Source organism: Mesoplodon bidens, assembly GCF_964165515.1.
Source record: "Mesoplodon bidens genome assembly, chromosome: 3".
Taxonomy (NCBI): domain Eukaryota; kingdom Metazoa; phylum Chordata; class Mammalia; order Artiodactyla; family Ziphiidae; genus Mesoplodon; species Mesoplodon bidens.
This window is the reverse complement of record NC_138178.1, coordinates 168043881-168063400: the sequence shown is the minus strand read 5'-3', so window position 1 is coordinate 168063400 and position 19520 is coordinate 168043881. Positions and strand designations below refer to the sequence as shown.

Sequence of the window (19520 nt, the reverse complement as noted above, 5' to 3'; positions counted from 1 at the left end):
AGCTTAGAAACAGGAGCTTGTGGAAGATTCAGAGAAACCTCGCAGATGCAGTGCTTCAGCTGAGACATGAACAAGGAGAAATCTTAGGAGTCAGGATGCAAGCGTGAGTGAAGTGTCCAGGCGGTGGAGGGAACAGCCCCGAGGTGGGAGGAGAGCGCAGGGCATTGGAAGAACGCAGGTGAGGCCTCCGTTGTAAGCCACTAACATCGTGTCTTACAGTTTGGACTTGATCCTGAGGGCTCTGGGGGCCGTGGAAAGTTTTAAGAAAGAGACGACACAATCTTCAGATTGGCATTTTAGAAATCTCAGTCCAGCTCCAGCACAAAGTTGGGATTCAGGGAGGGGGCGAGGCAAGGGGCACAGGGGCTGGTGAGAGTAGGGTTGCCAGATTTAGCAAATAAAAATACAGGCGGTTCAGTTAAATTTGCAGATGAACAATGGATCGTTCTTGAGCGTTAAGTATATCCCATACAATATTTGGGACATATTTATACTTAAGAAGTGTTGTTGTTGCTCTAAAACTTTAACAGGGTGTCCTGTATTTTATCTGGCAACGCTAGCAGAGACGCAGGTCTACCCAGTGGAGATGTGATGGTGTCCTGGCTTAGGGCTGTAGCACTGGGAGTGAGGAGAGGTGAATGGATTCAAGGACAATTTAGGAGGCCTGGGCCAGAGAGCTACACTGGTTGGCCAGAAGTGGGAACCGGCTGCCACAGCACCGTGTCCCCCAGACCACGGCGCCAGGGACCAAATCCAGGTGACTGCAGGACCTCTCTGTGCCTCAGGATTCTGGCCCCAGGAGAACGCTGCAGAGCAGGGACAGGAAGGCAGGAGATGGCAAAACTGGAATAAAACGTGGTCACAGGAAGTCACGACACCGGCTTTAGGCGGGTCATTGACCTCTCTGGGCCTCTGCTCCTTGGTTAAGTGTAGCTAAGAGCAAGTGACTTCAGGGGCAAGTTTCTTCTCCTTGTAAGACGCCCCAGGATGTGAACCCACCAAGCCAGGCATTGAGACAAGCTCGTGGTACTGAGGTTTCCTCTCTGCTGGTCTAAACACAACACTGCCGACCCGCAGAATCCCAAAGTGGACCCGGAGCTGGGGACGGGGTAGATCGCATGTTTCTCCACTGCTGGGCAGACAGTCCCCGGCACACGTTTTTACTCAGCACCAACGGAACGCCGGGCCCTATGCAACTCTGGTAAATCACTTAGCTTTTGCCAAGGCTGTCATCCCAGCCAGTAAGTGTGGATGATAAGAGCTACCTCTCTTGATTATCCTCATGGTGAAGGAGAGCCTGTTTCCCATGACTGACACACAGTAGGGCTCAGGAAGTCACACTTGGTCAGGATTGATAAAGCACAGACCCACCTACCTTTCTGCTCCAAGATGCTCACAGCTTAGTGTGGGAGGACATTAACAGTGGGAAAAGTGCCCCAAAGGGGAGGGTTTACGAGGTGGAGAGGCCTCACTGGGCAGCTGGGTCTAATTTGGGGGGGACATGGGGTTCAGGACAGCTTGCCTGGGAAAGCCACGTAAGAGCTGAGTTTGAAGGATGCATAGAAGTTGGCGAGTGGATAAAGGACCTGTGTCACCAGCTGTCAGTCTAGGGAGGCTCAGCAGCCACAGGCTTGCACTGGACCAAACCGGTGAGGAGCCCAAGCGGTGCCCGCCTCGGGGAGAAGGACAGCCCACTCAGGCTCGCTAATTTTGTGATGACTTTGGGTAAGCAGTTGTGCCCGCTCGCATTTCAGTGGGACCGTGATACGAGAGACCACAGATGTTGAACACGCAGTGTGTGCCTTCACTTCCCCCACTTCAGCCTTGAAACTTGGCCCTGGTTTCCCTGCCTGTAATTTCATCACATTAAGCACTCCTAGACATATGTGCCCTTACAGCCTCTCACGAAAATAGGTCATTGTGTTGGGCCAGGTTAAAGAAACGTGCTGCCCTTGAACGCTCTTCCATAAATTGCACCTTGGAGAGTGGGAAAGTAATTGCTTTGGCAATGGCATTGCTTGAAGTTTGCACACTTGGTAGGGTTCAGCGGAGAAGCAATCTCAGAGGCCAGCCGTTGGGAGAAGGGAGATTTTGAGCAACCGCCATGGTCTTAGAAGGTCAGAATCCAGATGGTGATGGGAGGGCTGACAACTCCGCTGGGGGAGAAGCCAGTGGATTTGCCATGACGTCTAAGGAGTTAATCCTCTCCGTAAAATAACAGAAAAGGCTCACGGTCTGAGGATATGCTCTTCCCGGCGGGAGGTAAGATTGCCTTCCAGAGTTTGAAATGCAGTCAGTGGTCCTTTAAAAACACTGAAAGGTGGTGAGCAGGAGCTTCGTGGCCTCGTCAACATTAAGTCAGGGCTGTAAATCAGTCCACGGCCTGCTGCCATTCCGGTAGCCATTACCCGTCCTGTTCACATCTGCCAAGGGGCAAGGGATCAGCCGAGCCCTGCGGTCCTGGAACACGTGCAGCAAAGGGTCCACACTGGCCTCCAAAGGCAGGCCTTCCGTGGCTGGTGGCAGGGAAATTGGGGTTCTGGGTTTCTACTCAGCGGAGATGATAGCCAGAGGAATGAACTGTGGGCATCACTGAAGTAGGGGGTGACCACCAACTCTTCCTTCATGTCTTTAAATCCGCTGTTCTCTGGACAGGCAGAAAATGCTAGGTTCCAAGATTTATGGCACTCTGCCATAGAGAGGGATGCTGGCAGTTGGTCTAAACCAGCCATTCTCTCACTGGCTACATAGAAGTTTAACCTGGGATGCTTCAACAAAATACGCATGCACAGCTCCACCTGTAGAAATTCTGACAACTGGCATGGGAAAAGCTCGAGCATGAGTATTTTTTAAAGCTGCCTGGAGATTCTGATGTGCAAGAAGGGCTGGGAACCGCTGGGTGAACACAACCCACTTTTGCTGCCCTTTTTAGTTTACAGATGGGGAGAGTGGGACTGGTGTTGAAAGAACAGCAGCCCAGGAATCAAGAGGGGTGGATTCTGGTGAATTCCAGGCATTTCCTTAGGTGTTATGATGGCGAGAGAAAAAAATAAAAGGCCTGACCCCTGACCCCATAGACCTTAGAGTCCAGTGGTAAATACGCGGCTGAGCTAGGTAAACACCCCAACGTGGGTTTCTGCCACACAGAGTGAAATCCGGTGCCAGGAGAACCTGTAAAATGGAGATCTGACCTGGTCGGGGCGGGGGGGGGTCAGAGACGCTTCCCTGAGGAGGTGATAGCCAAGCTGAGTAATGGGTAAAGCAGAGGGAAAGGTGTCAGAGAAGATTCCAGGCCACTGGAGCAGCGTGCTCAAAGGGAGGGAGCGTGACCAGGGGCCAGGCACCGGAAGGAGGGCTTTCAGAGCAGAGCCGAAGGCCAGAGCAGGACGGGAGGGGGGCCCTCCCTTGCAGGGCCCTGCGGCCCTGTGATTCCCCTGAGCTATGGGTGAGCATCCGGGCACGGCGGGGCGGGGGGTGCAGGCAGTGTGGTCAGGTGTGTTTCCCACAAGGCCACTCTGGTGGCTCGTGGATCACACTGGGGTGGTGGTTCTGCTCCCTTCGTCATGTGCGCCACCAGAGCAGAGGTCTGGCCAGGTAAGGTTCCTCCCCCAAGGTGGGGGGACCTTGGCCCAGAGTGGACACAGAGAGGCCATCAGGAACTGTGGCCAGAGAGGAGGCGAGGGCTTGGTCCTGCACCGTAGCCGGGCAGATGGGAGAAGCGGTTAGGTCAGGTTACGCAGAAGGTAAAATCAGTGTCCTGTCACCATCTGGGTGTGAGAACCTCAGGCGGCCACTTCTCCTGCCTGGGCCTCAGTTTCCTCATTTGCACGATGGGGAGATTCTAGAAGCTTCTCATGAATACCCAAGCCAACTGCCCCGATCCCACAGAGCTGGACATACAACCTAGGTCTCCATCCCTGCCAGGCCAGCCCCGTGTAACACTGTTCCCTGCAAGCCAGCCCAGCTTCTGGCCCTTCCTCCTGCCTAGGTCTGGGGAGGGGTGCGTGGGCTGGGGTGGTCCCGTTTGGGCTCCCAGATGCCGCATTGGCTTCTCTCGGGCGCCCGTGCCCATTCCTGCAGGTGACACACGGGGAGCCCCGGAAGTCCTGCTCCAAGGTGACGGACAGCTGCCAACACATCTGCCAGTGCCGGCCCCCGCCCCCGCTGCCCCCGCCCCCGCCGCCCCCGCCGCCTCCCCGACTCCTCTCCGCCCCAGGTAAGTAAAGCCTCAGCTCTGGTTCCGGTTTCTCTTCGCGTTTTCCGGGGCCCAGGAAGGACCCGGGAAGCAGGTTCCCGGGAAGCCAGGAAGCAGAGGGCAGCCTTGTTTCCTTTGTAATTTTCCACTGGCCGAGCAGGAGGGAAGCCAAGACCCAACTTTTCCCTGCAGTCTGCAAAACGTCTTTCCCACAGAATGTTCCTGTGAGATGCAGAAGGATGTTTCTCCATGGGTTAATCAGATAAAAGTCAATCTCCATTTGATGAGTGGCTCTGCCTGGATTGTTCCGAAGGCCAGACCTTGAAGGGGGGCAGCTATGGGCACTGGTCTGAAATACCCCTCCCGTGAGCATGGCTTCATTTTTTGATTTTAATTCATGTGTAAAGGAGCAATTAGGATAGAACCGAGGTGGAGGCTCTGAGAGCAAAGTTACTCGGGTGCCATTCAGCTATTTGCAGCGAGTTCTGCTACACACACACACACACACACACACACACATACACGGGCATCCCCTCCCCCACCCCGTCACTTGTTTGCCTTGATTTCATCTCTGAACAATTTGATTGCAAACAAAGGAGGGTTTCTTTAGCCAGAAACGGCTTCAGTCCTGACCCGTAGGGGTTAAGTTCCCTGCTTACAAGTGCCAGTTGATAAGGTCTCTAACAAGAGACTCTGTATTTTGGTTTGATCACTCAAGTTGCGGCCTACAGAATGACCAAGCTCATGTGTGGATCCACCTCATTAAACACATCTCCGTTGAGTTATTTGGGGCATATTTTAAATAACTTTGACGAGGCTTATTCTCTGGTAAGCCGTGTTTCCAAGCTTGCGGTGTGCAGGCAGGGATGCGGTGTTCTGGTGGAATCTTTTGCAGTTCACATGTGTTTCTGCACTTTGTCTGCTAGGCCCCCACCTGTCTCCATTCTTCCCTGACACCCGTGGCTCAGTGCTTCTCAAAGTGTGGCCCTCAGCATCGCCTGAGGCATTCGTTTTAAAGTGCAGCTGCACAGGGCCACTTCCACCCACTAAGTCAGAGCCTTTGGGGTGGGACTTAGGAAGTGGCATCCTAACAAGTTCTGAGATGATTCAAGTGAAAGTTAAAGTCAAGAACCTCAACCTACCAGGCCCTGTGCTCCAGGCCTCTGCAGGATCCTGCCATCCCAAGATGCTCACCCTCCTGCTCTCTCCTGAAGGAATCCCTGGGCTGTACTGTAGGGCCCCGCCTCAGGCCCCTGGCCCCTCACTCCCATCCCTTCCATGAAATTCCTTCTCCCTCCGCTATTCCAGCTCCAGGCCTGTGCTGCCTCCAGGTGTGTTTGTACCTAATAGATCCACATCCCCCAGTTAGAGTCTGTTCAGTTCATCTTGTGCGAACCGAGCATCTGTGCCAGACACAGACCTGAAAGACCATTCTGGTCTCTGGGATCTCTCGGCCTCAAGGAAGGCCTTCTGTCAGTAACCCACAAAAAGTGACCTGAGAGAACACAGAAATCGTTCTCCAGGTGCTCTGGAAATCCTTGAGTAGCTGCGCCGAACTACAGCCACAGTAAACAGTAACACTGACTTGGGTCTTCATAATAAGTGGAATTGTTCTAGGTCATTGAAGGGGTGGTGGGGAAAGGTCACCCAGGCAGAAGGAACACCGAGGGTAAAGGCTTGGAGGTGTGACTCTGTGGGACTTCTCATGGGAGGTCCAAGCCTCTCAGACTGTGAAGGGCCTTGTGTGCCTGGCCGAGTAGATCACATTTCATCCTGTGCATCGCTGTTTGCCAAACATTCATCTATGCAAATACCTCCTGTTGTTTGCCTTATTTTTTTTTTCTTTAAACAGACTCACTTTTGTGTTGATACAAATTAATCTCCAAAGAAAACATTAATAATTACCATCAGTGAAAAACCAGAATCACTTGCGTAAGTAGAAGGTGACCATAAAAACAAATGCAAACAAACCAGCGTTTTAAAGTTCTAGCCTGTCGTGAAAGGTTCTGAGCTCCAGGCCTTCTTTCTTTCTGCTAAAAAGGGAGCGCAGCAGGTGGTAGACGGGTGGCTGAGCTGTAGTAGCCCCGTGCGGAGATATTTCTCAAGAAAGAAATCAGAAGGTTTGTGAGAGCATCAAAAGGGGCCTGAGTTTCTTGTTCTATGTTTCTGTGTGTCTGAGCACCAGGTCCACGTGTCATCCAATACCAGCTCACTTGCCCGCAGGGACACGTGCCCCGTCCTTTAGGAAACTCTACCCTGGGCAGCGATGAGCCCACGAAGGTAGTAAGCAAAGAAGTGACACGATCCCACACCGTCCGCTTCAGAGTCACCTTTCCTGACCATGTGGAGGGTGGATTGGGGTGAGCTACCCGACTGGGGTAAAGAGGGGACCACTGAGGTACTTCAGGCCCCAGACCAGCCACGACGGCCTGAAGCCAGGTGGGGGGCTGTGGCGAAGGGGAGGCGGGTGGCGGTGCCAGGTGTGAGGGGAAGAGGCCTGCTGTGAGCTTGAGGCCTGAGGGCACTTCCGGGTTAGAGGACGGCAGGTGTAGTTTGATTCTATGGTAGGACTTTTTCAGTTACAAGTAGCAGAAACCCATCTTGAAGTGGCTTAAGTGATGCAAAAACTAGAGAGAGCTGTTTGTTTTTTGGCTCATGTATTGGAATATTCCAGCAGTAGGTCTTCTATGATGATGGTACTGGGTTTCCGTCTCCATCTCTCTCTTCTGATTTCTCCCGGGTCACCTTTTCTCTCAGGCAGGCCCAGTCACTGTGGCTCCAGGCTCCAGGATTCCATCAACCTTACAGTTAGTAATCTCCCTACAGGGAGAGCTTCTCTTTCTCAAACATTCAACTAAAGACCCGGGGCTGACTTTCACTAGACCAGCTTGAGTCACATGTCCATCCTTGAACCAATCATGATGGCCTACGAGATGGAATGTGCTGATTGGTCAGGCCTGGGCCATGTGACCACGGTTGACAGTTGAGGTTTATGGATAGAGGTTAAGAGGGTGGTGGCTTCTGAAAGGAAAATCCAGGTAGAGGGGTTGTAACCCAAGGATGAGGACGTGGACCCTGGGCAGGAGGACAGCGGATGTACCCCACAGCCATGGGGTTCCTGGCAGATTAGACCAGTGGCAGAGAATGTATTTTGTGCGCTGTCTTGGTCCTCACTGAGCTCAGCCCAAAACCCCACACCCCGCACATGAGTACTGCCCGGACAGAGCTATGGCCACATCCACAACTTCTGCCTGTTCTTTTTTTTTTTTTTTTTTTTTGCGGTACGCGGGCCTCTCACTGTTGTGGCCTCTCCCGTTGCGGAGCACAGGCTCCGGACGCTCAGGCTCAGCGGCCGTGGCTCACGGGCCCAGCCGCTCCGCGGCATGTGGGATCTTCCCGGACCGGGGCACGAACCCGTGTCCCCTGCATCGGCAGGCGGACTCTCAACCACTGCGCCACCAGGGAAGCCCTGCCTGTTCTTTAATCCGTGAGGAATTAGCCTCTCCCAGAGGGCACGGGGCTTCAGCAGGTGTGCACGGAGCTCCCCAGGTGCTGGCAGGGGTTTGGAAGTCAGCTATGAGCAAGAGAGGAGCAGCTCCTGCCCACAGGGAGCTCACGGTGCAGTGGTCCGTAAACTGCAGAGGGTGTGTCTAGGCGTGTCCTTTCCTGCCATCTTTCTGGATACACTGGCTCCAGGCACATGCCAGCCTTTGCTCCTTTGGTCATCAGATGTGCCTGCATCCCTGTCGCTCACAAGGGCTTCTGATTTACCTGGTGAACGTTTGCCGAGTGTCTGCTCTGCGTCCAGCCCTGTGTTGGGTGCACTGGAGGCCCACAGAGAGTTGTTCTCAATGGCGGGGCCCGGGTAATGAAAAGACTGAGAACACGGCATGAGAGGTCGAGAGCCTGAGCCTGGGTCGGTGTGATAGCCCTGCCACTTCCTCTGCATGATTATAAGAGGACTGGTAAACTTTATTTTTTTAACTTTTATTTTATACTGGGCTATAGTTGATTTACAATGTTGTGTTAGTTTCAGGTGTACAGCAAAGTGAATGAGTTATACATATACATATATCTCTTCTTTTTCAGATTCTTTTCCCATATACATTATTATAGAATATTGAGTAGAGTTCCCTGTGCTCTACAGTAGGTCCTTGTTGATTATCTATTTTATATATAGTAGTGTGTATATGTTAATCCCAACCTACCAATTTATCCTTCCCCCCAGCCTTTCCCCTTTGGTAACCAGAAGTTTGTTTTCTATGTCTGTGAGCCTATTTCCAGTTTGTAAATAAGTTCATTTACATCATTTTTTTAGATTCCACATCTAAGTGATATCATGTGATATTTGTCTTTCTCTGTCTGACTTACTTCACTTAGTATGATATCTCCAGGTCCATCCATGTTGCTGCACATGGTATTATTTCATTCTTTTTTATAGCCAAGTAATATTCCATTGTATATGTGTACCACATCTTCTTTATGCATTCATCTGTTGATGGACATTTAGGTTGCTTCCACGTCTTGGCTATTGTACATAGTGCTGCAGTGAACATTGGGGTGCATGTGTCTTTTCAAATTATGGTTTTCTTCAGATATACACCCAGGAGTGGGATTGCAGGATCATATGGTAGGTCTATTTTTAGTTTTTTAAGGAATCTCCATACTTCTCCATAGTGGCTGTACCAACTTACATTCCCACCAACAGTGTAGAAGGGTTGAAATAGGGCTGGAAAACTTAAGCCTGAGTTTTAGGTGTGAGGTTTTCACCCACGACTGGAGGATTCATGTAAGTGGCAAACACTTTTGAAAACTGGACGGGTATCCATTGCTGCTAACCATTGTGTGAAAATCATTCTGATAAAGAGCGGCCTCTGAGTGTTCAACTTAGGGAAAAAAGAGGTGCTTTGGGGGAAAGATATTTAATTCCAAAAAGGGCAGGAAGGGAGGATCAGGACACCGTGAGAGAAGTTCCAAGTAGACCTTGGATAGGCAGGAGCACAGGGTGGCCGGACAGTCCATGGAGAGGTTGAAGCAAAGGCCCGGAGTTCGGAGCCCGAGGATCAGGCAGGAGGCGCCCTGCTGCAGGAATGTCCTGCAGGAGTGAGGACTTTGGTACATGTGTCAGGGGTAGAGGGAGAAAGAGGACACAGGGAAACCTCTGTACCTGCTCACACAGTCCTATAAAGTCGCCTGTAAAAGGAAGAGCCAGAAACCTTTGCCAGAATTGTTGGGCATCCTCCCTGTGGCCAGGCAGGCCTCCCTCTTCATCCAAACAGCACCTGCTGCTGCCCTGCTGCTCCGGGCTAGCAATGTGTCCCGGGTTGGCCGGGACTCTCCTGGTTTTAGCCCTGAAAGCCCTGCCTCCCGGGAAACCCTGTAGTCCTGGGCAAACTGGGATGGTGGGTCACCTACTGCTGGGCCACCCTTCTGGCAGTGGCAACATGGTTTTTCCATTTATTTCTTAGGTTTTATTTTGTTTTACTGTGAAACTTTCAAGAGCACTGTCCCTTCACCCCCCGCCTCCAGCTCCATTCTAGAACGTGTTGATCATGGGGGCAGCTCAGCCCCACATTTGTCTGTGGGTCCCCAGCTCGGCTGCCCCTCCCAGCCGCCCTGGGACGTCCGTTGAGACAGCCTTGCCCTGAGCCCTACTTGCCACGGAGAAGGAACTTGGAAAGGGTTCTTGTGATGTGGAAGGTTCTTGACCAGCATCTCCAGTTTCTGCCCTTTGTTTCCCAAGCTCCGCCCACACCCTTCACACTTTAGGTGGCGACTGCCTAGAGCAGCTGCAGTTTGTAAACTTTTGCTAACAGTGGGAGGCACTAGACTGGGTGATTCTCAAATGCAAGCATGGTCCGAATCCTCTGGAGGGCTTGTCCAAACACAGGTTGCTGAATCCCATCCCCAGAATTCCTGATTCAGTAGGTCTGGGGTGGGCCGGAGGATTTGCGTTTCTAATATATTCTCAGGTGACACTGATGCACTGGCCGGCCAGGGCACACCCTTTGAGAACCAGTGTCCTAGAGAATGGCAATCAAGTCAAGGGACTTTGGAGTTACGTGCAGCTCTTCCACTCCTAGCTCTGTGACCCTGGGCACATCTCATCCCTCTCAGCCTCAGTTTCCTCATCTATAAAATGGAGCTAATCCCTCAGGAGGGATTGCAGTGAACACTGGAAATTGTACAGCCTGTACTTGGCAGAAGCTACATGCTTAAAAGTGGTGTTAGAGCACAGTGGCTCAGCCTGGCTGTCCTGCCCTCTAGATCTGGGGTCCACCCTTGTTCATGAGCTAAGTGATTTGGGCAACGTGTCCTTAACAGCTTGGGACCTCAATTTCCACATCTGTAAAGTGGGGCTAATGACAATACCCGCCGCATATGGGCTGGGCGGTTGTGAGAATTCCATGCCATGAAGTTAACACAGCGCAGAGCCTGGATCCAAGTAACATTCACTGAATGGCAGCTAATAAGTAATACCAATGATAACAGTAGTAGTAATAATAATAATGGCAGGTCACTGACGTTCAGGTCGGGAGTTGTTTAAACGTGGTTCCGGCAACTCGCTGCTGAGAAAGGAGCATCTGGTTAGAAACTCAGGGAGGAAATGAGTGCTTTAAGGATGTGTAGATGCCCCTAGGTATTCAACAGGAAAGAAAAGGTTTACTGAGAATACCACTCCTGCCCCATTAGGGGCAGCTGTCACCAGGCTTGTGATCCCCAGGGTCAGCCCCAGAGTCCCTGGGTGAAAGTATTTCTGGAAGGCCTGGGCAGGGGTAAACCCTGACAAAGCAAAGGAATAGACGTGCCCGAGGGCCCGACCAAAAAGCCCACGGCAGCTGCCAGGGCTCAGGACTGGGCCGACTTTGTAAATGTCAGCGATGGCCCACTCGTCCCCGCGTGTGACTCAGATGCTGCGGCCGAGGAAGGAGACGTGTACCAGCCCTCAAGGAAGAGCATGTACACCCCCTCCACGAGACCTGCTTCTGAGGCTGATGGGGCCAAAAATAGCTGTGGCAGAACAGAGGCGTGAGCCTGCATTCCCCTAGTGTCTGTCTTTAAGGAGCTCAAAGCACTGAGATAGATTTGATTCTTCGCGTTCATTTTATTCTTAGAAAAACCCGAAGAAAGGTTGACTCCGCAAAGGTCACACAGCAGTGGTGGAGCTAGGAATGGGGTCACCTGGTTCCCCTCCTATGTGCCAAGGGCCACGTTTTAACAGGGAGAAGCAGATGGGACTGTGGAGGTTCTAGAATGCTTTTTTTACTCAGTCAGAACACTAGGAGGAACTGGTACTCAGCCCCCCGTACTGAGGTGGAAGCTCTGGGCTTCTCTTCTCCTTTAATCCTCACGTACTCCTTTGTAGGAGGTCGTATCAGCCCCAATTTCCCTTAGGAGCCTGGGACTCAGAGAGGGTGACTGACTTGTTCTCAGCGGCCCAGCTGGTAAGGAGGGGAAGTACTTCCAGGTCACCGGATTACTTCCTGCTGAGTCCTCTGCCTAACCCTCCTCCTCCATCTCTGAGAGTCCGCTTCAGGGGTCCCCTTTCCTTTCCTTGAATGGGCCTCGCTCCTTCCTGTCTCGGAGCCTCTTGTATATACTGGTCCTCGTGTCTGCCAGGCATCCCCTCAAAGTAGTTAACCTTAACTCAGGCAGATCTCAGCTCACATATCCTCCAGGAAAACCTTCCCTGACTTCTACAGAGGTCGCTCCGTTCCCTGTTCTGGTTCTCGATGGCTATGGAGTCAGTCACGCCAAAAGTTAGTGGTTAAAAAAACAACCCAAGTGTACTGTCCTTTCCTCTCAGCAGTTATGGGGGGTGATGGGGCTCCACCAGGAGGGTCTTGCTCGGGGTCTCCATGCAATTGTAATCAGTTGGCTGGAGCTGGAGCCATCTCGAAGGCTCCCTTGCTCGTGCCTGGTGGCTGATGATGGCTCCTGGAGGGGTCCCCAGCTGGTCTTGTTCCTCCACATGGCCTGGGCTTCCTCACAGCATGGTGGCAGGGTTCCAAGCTTGAGAAGCAGGTAGAAGCTGTGCACCTTTGATGATGTACCTCAGGAAATCATGCGGCATCATTTCCGCTGCATTCTGTTCCTTGGAATCAAGTAACGAAGGCTGGTCAACTTCTAGGTTCAGGGAATTCGGTTCCACCTCATGGTGGAGGAGTGTCAGGGAATTTGTGTACATTTTAAAACCACACACATACATACACACACTCTTTGAACTTTTTCTTTTCCTTTATAGCAATCAGCCTACTCTTTTAAATATCTAATTAATCATTTGACTAATGCCTGGGCCTTTTGCTAGATATAAAGAATTGCATGTGTCCGCCGTGTCCACTTACAGCCCCAGCTTGTTAGCATATGCCTGGCACATCACAGGTCCTCAGTAGCTACTAATTTGTTTCTTTTGCAAAGAGTTTTATGCTCTACTGTATGCCAGGCACTGTGCAAGGTTCTGGGCACTGTGCCAGGCACTGTACAAGGTTCTGGGAGTGCAGTGGTGAACAGGATGGAAGGGTCCCTGTGTGGGGGACAGAAAATAAACAAACCAAAAATATCGCCAGAAAAATAGAAGATAGCGTATCCTACAAAGGTAATTAAAATCACAAGATCTGATAGGGGGTGACGGGGCGGTCACTTAGATTGTGTGGTCTGGGGACAGGAGATGACATTTCAGCTGAGACCCGATTGAAGGGAAGGTGTGGTCAAGGAAGACGTGAGGGAAGAGCGTTCTCAGCAGAGGGAACAGCAGAGTGAGTTCCTCGTGCGCTCGGGGTGTGTGAGGGGCCATTGTGGCTGCCGGCTGAGGCGAGGCCCAGAGGGAGGGCCTGGGAGGCCAGGGAAGGGGGTGGGGTTTTCTCTTAAGTGTAAGCAGAAGCTTCGAGAGGGTTTTGAGCAGGGCTGTGGTGTGGCCTCATTTATACTTTACAGAGCCCGGCTCCCGGCGAGAAGGCTGTCCCTTTGGTCCAGGTAGTGATGGGGGAGCCTGTGAGGTGGCCTGGATGGGGGGAGGGGAGAGGCGGCAGTGTCAAGGCCTGGTCTGATTTAAGAGGGTTTTGGAGGTGAGGTGATGGCTGAGGTTGTAGGGCACGAGGGCAGCAAGGATGCTGTGAGGTCCTGTGGAATGAAGAAGCGGGGGAAGCCTCAGGACGTCACTCACAAGCTCCCCGTCCTTGGTCCCCTCGGATGTTTGTGATCTCAGCAGTGGGATAATGATGCAGACCCGGGTGGTGCCGGGAAGAGGTGAGCGTGTGACGAGGGACTTTGGATATCCCACACAGGCTGTGTCACTTGGGTCGTTTCTTGTTTCACGGGCCATGTTGGTGCCCAGCTGGTCTTCACTGCCGCCGTTGATCTGGACCTTGGGGTACTGGATGTTCGTCATTTGCAGGAGGTGGGGTTTCTGTGCTGTTACCTTTGAGCCACTTGTCTGGTCTGAGAGTAGGAGGATCTGGTGGCTGGGCCCGGCTGTGTCTCTTACCAGCTGTGTGCTGGTCCCTCAACCTCTCTGAGCTTCCGTTTCCTCATCTGCCGACGGGGGATCAGGAGGCCGTCCTCAGAAGGTAACTGTGGGAACATGAATAATATGTGGGCCTAGCCCAGCACCCGCTATGTTCCCACTCCCAGTAAACGGGCTCTTGTCAATATAACCCTTGCTTGAGCACATCTCTTATCCAAACCAGTCTCCGCTCTCCCATCCCTAAAAAGGGCTGCCGGCTCTGCCCTGAGTTCCCCTCGACACTGAGCATCACGTGTACGGTAGCATGATGTTTTTGTGCCCAAACTTGAGTGTCTGATATCCGTAATATCTTCCAGTACATGGAATTGTTTGTCTTCCATGTATTTGCTCATATCCAGCAAATAAAAGATTACAAATTGATGTGGACTTTAATTTCTTAACAAACCTGTATTCGTTGATTTATTGAACAAACGTTTGCCAAGAGGTTGTGCCCTGGCAGGCCTTGGGGCTGCAGAGATGAACTGTGCACAGCCCTGCCCTCGGGTAGCCTGCCTCTGGCTGGGTGCCTGAGCCCTGCTGCATATGGGCATCCCCTGGGAGCTTTAGAAACGACTGATTCCCGGGCCCGCCCTCAGTGGAGGTGCTTCTTGCGTGAATCGAGGTTGAGACCCTCGGCTGTAACCAGAGGCCAGAGGCAGGAAGCGGTCTGTACCAGAAGGGGGAAGAGGTGAGGGCCCAAAACACTGGTGAGGCTTGCACGTGAGTGACCTCCTGGTACGGCTGTGGGTGCTGTGATGACCCCAGAATCGGGGCCAAACAGGGCAGGGAGGGTGCGGCCCCCATAACGGAAGGGGAGCCTGCTGGGTGGGGGGCATGATCCTGGCTAAAGGGCCCTGCCTGTTGCATCGGGATGGAAGGCTGGTTCTGACGCCCTGTGACTCTGGCCTCACGTGGACCTCGTTTTCCTCATAGGGCAGTTGAGAGGGTCACATGAGTTTGAAGGTGACGGTGCTGAGAACAGTGCCAGCACGGGGTGATTGCCCTGCCAGACTTAGCTATTTCGTATTATTATGGAAGTCATCTAGCATGTCCCACTTACGTCCGGGTCAAAACAGCCAGCCTGACCTGTTTAGTTTCTGATCCAGTCCCTGAGGTCGGGGACTGTTGATTCGTCTTTGTCCCCAGAGACAGCTCAGAGCTTGACATGGAAAGTGCACGCTGAGTGTTTGAATATATGAATGCATGTGTGACTAAATGAGGAAGACAGAAGAGAAACTGTCCAGGACAAGGGGGTAGAGAGGGGACTGACATTTTTTTAAGAGTCTGCCATTTGCCAAGGAGCATTTGGGACCATGTCTTATTTAGGGCTCGATGGAGGGTGGGGTGTCGACTTACCCAGGCAGAGCTGCAGCCCTGGCAGTTGGAAGCCCAGCCAGCAAGCCCAGGAAGGGCACCAGCAGCACCTGGTAGAAGCTGTCACCTTTTTCCACTGTGATTGCCACAGGTGACCTTGCCCCCGGTCAGACCCAGATGGAACCACACCTTCTAGCTAGGAGTCCACACCTCTCTTTAGCACCCAAGAAAGCACATCAGTGTTCAAGCGAGTGTTTTCCTTTCATAAGGATACCTAATTTATATATATATATATGTTTTTTGTTTTTGTTTTTTTTTGAGGTATGCGGGCCTCTCACTGTTGTGGCCTCTCCCATTGTGGAGCACAGGCTCCGGACGCGCAGGCTCAGCGGCCATGGCTCATGGGCCCAGCCGCTCCGTGGCATGTGGGATCTTCCCGGACCGGGGCACGAACCCGTGTCCCCTGCATCGGCAGGTGGACTCTCAACCACTGCGCCACCAGGGAAGCCCCCTAATTTATATATTTAAAGAGCAGTAAATCACTCACAGACATTTACTCATTCAACAAATATATGGAGAGCTCTCCGCTGAGGCCACAGACTGAGGAGGACACAGTGGGTAAGACAGGGCGAACCCAGGGAAGCTTCAGTGGGGGACGATGGGGCTCTGTTTTTTCTCATGTGGAGCTTGGGATGCCTGTGGACAGCCAGGAAAAGCAGAACACACAGGAATTGTAGGCTAAACGGAGCACCAAGTGTCCGCAGGCCCTCGGTCCCCTGAGAGGAGAGGGTCTGTCCTAGAGCAGATGTCCTTCAGGAGGCGCTGGCTGAGCTGAGGGGGGATGATGCTCCAGGTGAGTGCTGGGCGTGCTCTCAGCACAGAGAACAGCAGGGGCAAAGGATGGGAAGCCACGGTGATGGGAGGCGTGGTGAGACGGGAGTGGAGGCGTGGCAAAGCCTGACAGCGTGCGGGAATCTCAGACTCACTGCCGGGGCGGTGCGAGCCCTGGAGGGTCCGACTGGGTCCGACTGGAGAGCTGCCACCTAAGCTGCCTTTACTCAGCCCTGGCTGGGGACAAAGTAGAAGGAGGCTGAAGGCAGAGGGCAGGGAGGAGATGGTGGCCTGGGCCAGGCAGCAGCTATGGGGCACGAGAAATTTCAGGACTCAGTGACCAGCCGCTGTCCAGGGTGAGGGAAAAGGAAGACTCTGTCTGATCAGATCCCCCTTGTGGAGACAGGACACGAGGGAGAGGGATGGCCTCAGGGGTTCCAGGCTTTGTCACGAGGCATTGAGGTGGCACAGGACGGCGGGGGAGATGGTTGGCTGGTGGGTCTGGAGTTGAGGGCAGAGGCCTGAGCTGGCCCTAAGGATGGGGTGGGAGCACCAATGGCTTTGAGGCCAAAGCCACTGGAGATCAATCGCCTGGGGAGAGCATGTGGAGGACAGAGCCTGGGGTTCGGGGAAAGATGAGCCCGAGAAAGGGCAGCCAGAGGGGAAGGAGGAAAACCAGGAGAGGGGAACAGGCAAGGAGTCGAGGGCTGGGAGGGCTCACGGGATTCGTAACCAGGCACTGGTATCCACCCTCCTGTATCCATTTACCTTCTCCTCCAGAGTGGAGAAGAATGAAGGAGGAAGAAGCTTGAGAACTGAAACAAATGCGTGGCTCCCACTTAGGGACCACTGGAAGTCAGGTGGTGATAAAGTTAGTCTAATCCAAGGAGGCTTCAGGGAGGAGGCGAGCCCACTGTGCACACCTGGAAGGTGGGGAGAGGTACGATTGGCCTCAGGAAGATGAGCTGAGTGGGAAAGGGCATGAGCAAGGTAGGGGAGCTAGTGTGGACGTGGCTGGGAGCAACCAGGGGCCCTCAGTGGAAGATCTGGTCCGCGTTGTCACAGGTGGGTGTGCTGATCAGGGTTCAGAGTCAGAGTCCCCGGGACGCTGGGAGCTGAGGCTGGGGGAGGGGATGGCAAGACCAGGAGACCTGTATTCATTCAAACATTTCTTGAGCATTTCTACATTCCAAGAGCTTGGCCTACACCGTGGAACAAAGTAAATGCAGAGCTGATACTCTGGCAGGGGAGAGAGAGCTGAGAACAATAAACTTGATGAAACTTTAGGCTGTAGAGTGTGCTAGAAATGTAAGTGCTATGGGAAGAAAGCAGCGAGGGGTGGCCGGACACTGCAGTTGCTACAAGACGAGCAGCTCCAGTGGGGTCTGCCCCAGAGATGCTGGGGCCAGGGCTATCCTGGAAGCAAGACAGAACCATCTGATTTCAGGTCCCAGCCAGCCCCTCAATGAGCACTCTGATTCGAACAAGGCTCTGAAGGGCTTTGTAAGTGGGCTGGTACTGGTGTAATTAAAAGAGGGAAATGATTTATGCATCTGCCAGGTGGGGGATGAACGCCTACCACCCAGTGCTTCCGGGTGTGAAGCCTGAGTCCTTCATCACTTTCATGGCGCTGTGATCGGCTATGTAGCCCAGATCTGCCCCACCTGTATCTCCAGGGCCCTGGGACTGGCATTCCCAAAGCCACCTCTTGGGTCTCAATCCTGGCGCCCAGGTCTAGCCCAGAGCAGAGGCCTATTGTGGAGGAACCATCATGGAGGTCGTTTCTGTGGGTACAGGAAAAGAGTTGAACTCTGTAAGAAACATGGTGATAGTTTCTCTGAAGTGAGTCAATGCTGACAAATGAAAATAACAGTAAAGAGTCTAAATATACTCAGAAGCAAGAAGCCACTCTTTTTTTTTTTTTTTTTTTACTGAAGTCTAGTTGATGTACAATATTATATGTTACAGGTGTACAATATAGTGATTCACAATTTTTAAAGGTTATACTCCATTTGTAGTTATTTTAAAATATTGGCTATATTACCTGTGTTGCACAGTATATCTTTGTGTTTTTTCTGTTTTTTTTAAATTTATGGCTGTATTGGGTCTTTGTTGTTGAGCATGGTCTTCCTCTAGTTGCAGTGAGCGGGTGCTACTCTTCCTTACAGTGCGCAGGCTTCTCATTGCAGTTGTTTCTTTTGTTGCAGAGCACAGGCTCTAGGTGCATGGGCTTCGTTAGTTGTGGCTTGCGGGCTCTAGAGCGCAGGCTCAGTAGTTGTGGCGCACGGGCTTAGTTGTTCCGTGGCCTGTGGGATCTTCCCGGATCAGGGCTCGAACCCGTGTCCTCCGCATTGACATGCGGATTCTTAACCACTGTGCCACCAGGTAAGTCCCTGTAGCTTATTTTATACATAATAGTTTGTCTTCTTAATCCCCTACTCCTGTATTGCCCCTTCCCCCCACTGGTAACCACTAATTTGTTCTCTATATCTGTGAGTCTGCTTCTCTTTTGTTACATTCACTAGTTTGTTGTATTTTTTAGATTCCACATATAAGTGATATCATATAGTATTTGTCTTTCTCTATCTGACTTATTTCACTTAGCGTAATGCCCTCCAAGTCCACCCATGTTGCTGCAAATTTTATTCTTTGTTCTTCTTTCTCTAGTTGCTTTAGATGTAACATTAGGTTGTTTATTTGAGATTTTTCTTGTTTCCTGAGGTAAGTTTGTAGTGCTATAAACTTCCCTCTTAGAACTGCTTTTGCTGCACCCCATAGGTTTTGGATCATTGTGTTTTTGTTTTCATTTGTCTCTGGGTATTTTTTGATTTCCTCTTTGATTTCTTCAGTGGTCCATTGGTTGTTTAGTAGCATATTGTTTAACCTCCACGTGTTTGTGGTTTTTGCAGTTTTTTTCATGTAGTTAATTTCTAATCTTGTAGCGCGGTCGAAAAAGATACTTGATATGATTTCAATTTTCTTAAATTTACTGAAGCTTGCTTTGTGGCCCAGCATGTGATCTATCCTGGAGAATGTTCCATGTGCACTTGAAAAGACTGTGTATTCTGCTGCTTTTGGATGGGATGCTCTATAAATATCAATTAAGTCCATCTGGTCTAATGTATCATTTAAGGCCTGTGTTTCCTTATTGATTTTCTGTCTGGATGATCTGTCCATTGATGTAAGTGGGGTGTTAAAGTCCCCCACTATTTTTGTGTTACTATCAATTTCTCCTTTTATGTCTGTTAACACTTGCCTTACATACTGAGGTGCTCCTGTGTTGGGTGCATATATATTTACGATTGTTATATCTTCTTCTTGGATTGATCCCTTGATCATAAACTTTCATTTTGTGTGTGTGGCTGAGTAGTATTCCATTGTGTATATATACCACATCTTCTTTATCCATTCATCTGTTGGTGGACACTTAGGTTGCTTCCATACCTTGACAGTTGTAAATAATTGGGGTACATGGGATGAACACTGGGGTTCATGTATCTTTTAGAATTAGTGTTTTTGTTTTTTTCAGATATATGCTCAGGAGTGGAATTGCTGGGTCATATGGTAGTTCTATTTTTAGTTTTTTGAGAAACCTCCATCAAGAAGCCACTCTTGGTTTCTGCTATAAAAAGCTCACAACCCAAAACCCTTCTAACTTTTTGGTCAAGAACCAAATGA

At 51.4% G+C, this 19520-nt stretch overlaps 1 protein-coding gene across 1 annotated transcript in view; it reads left to right on the top strand.

Annotated features, from left to right (window-relative positions):
- Positions 1 to 19520, top strand: part of PRIMA1 (proline rich membrane anchor 1) — a gene marked incomplete at its 5' end in the record, with an annotated part of 58790 nt that overhangs the window by 2985 nt on the left and 36285 nt on the right. The window contains one exon of the mRNA XM_081228674.1: positions 4081 to 4216. Coding sequence (XP_081084800.1) covers positions 4081 to 4216 — 136 coding nt within the window. The remainder of the gene's footprint in view (positions 1 to 4080; positions 4217 to 19520) is intronic.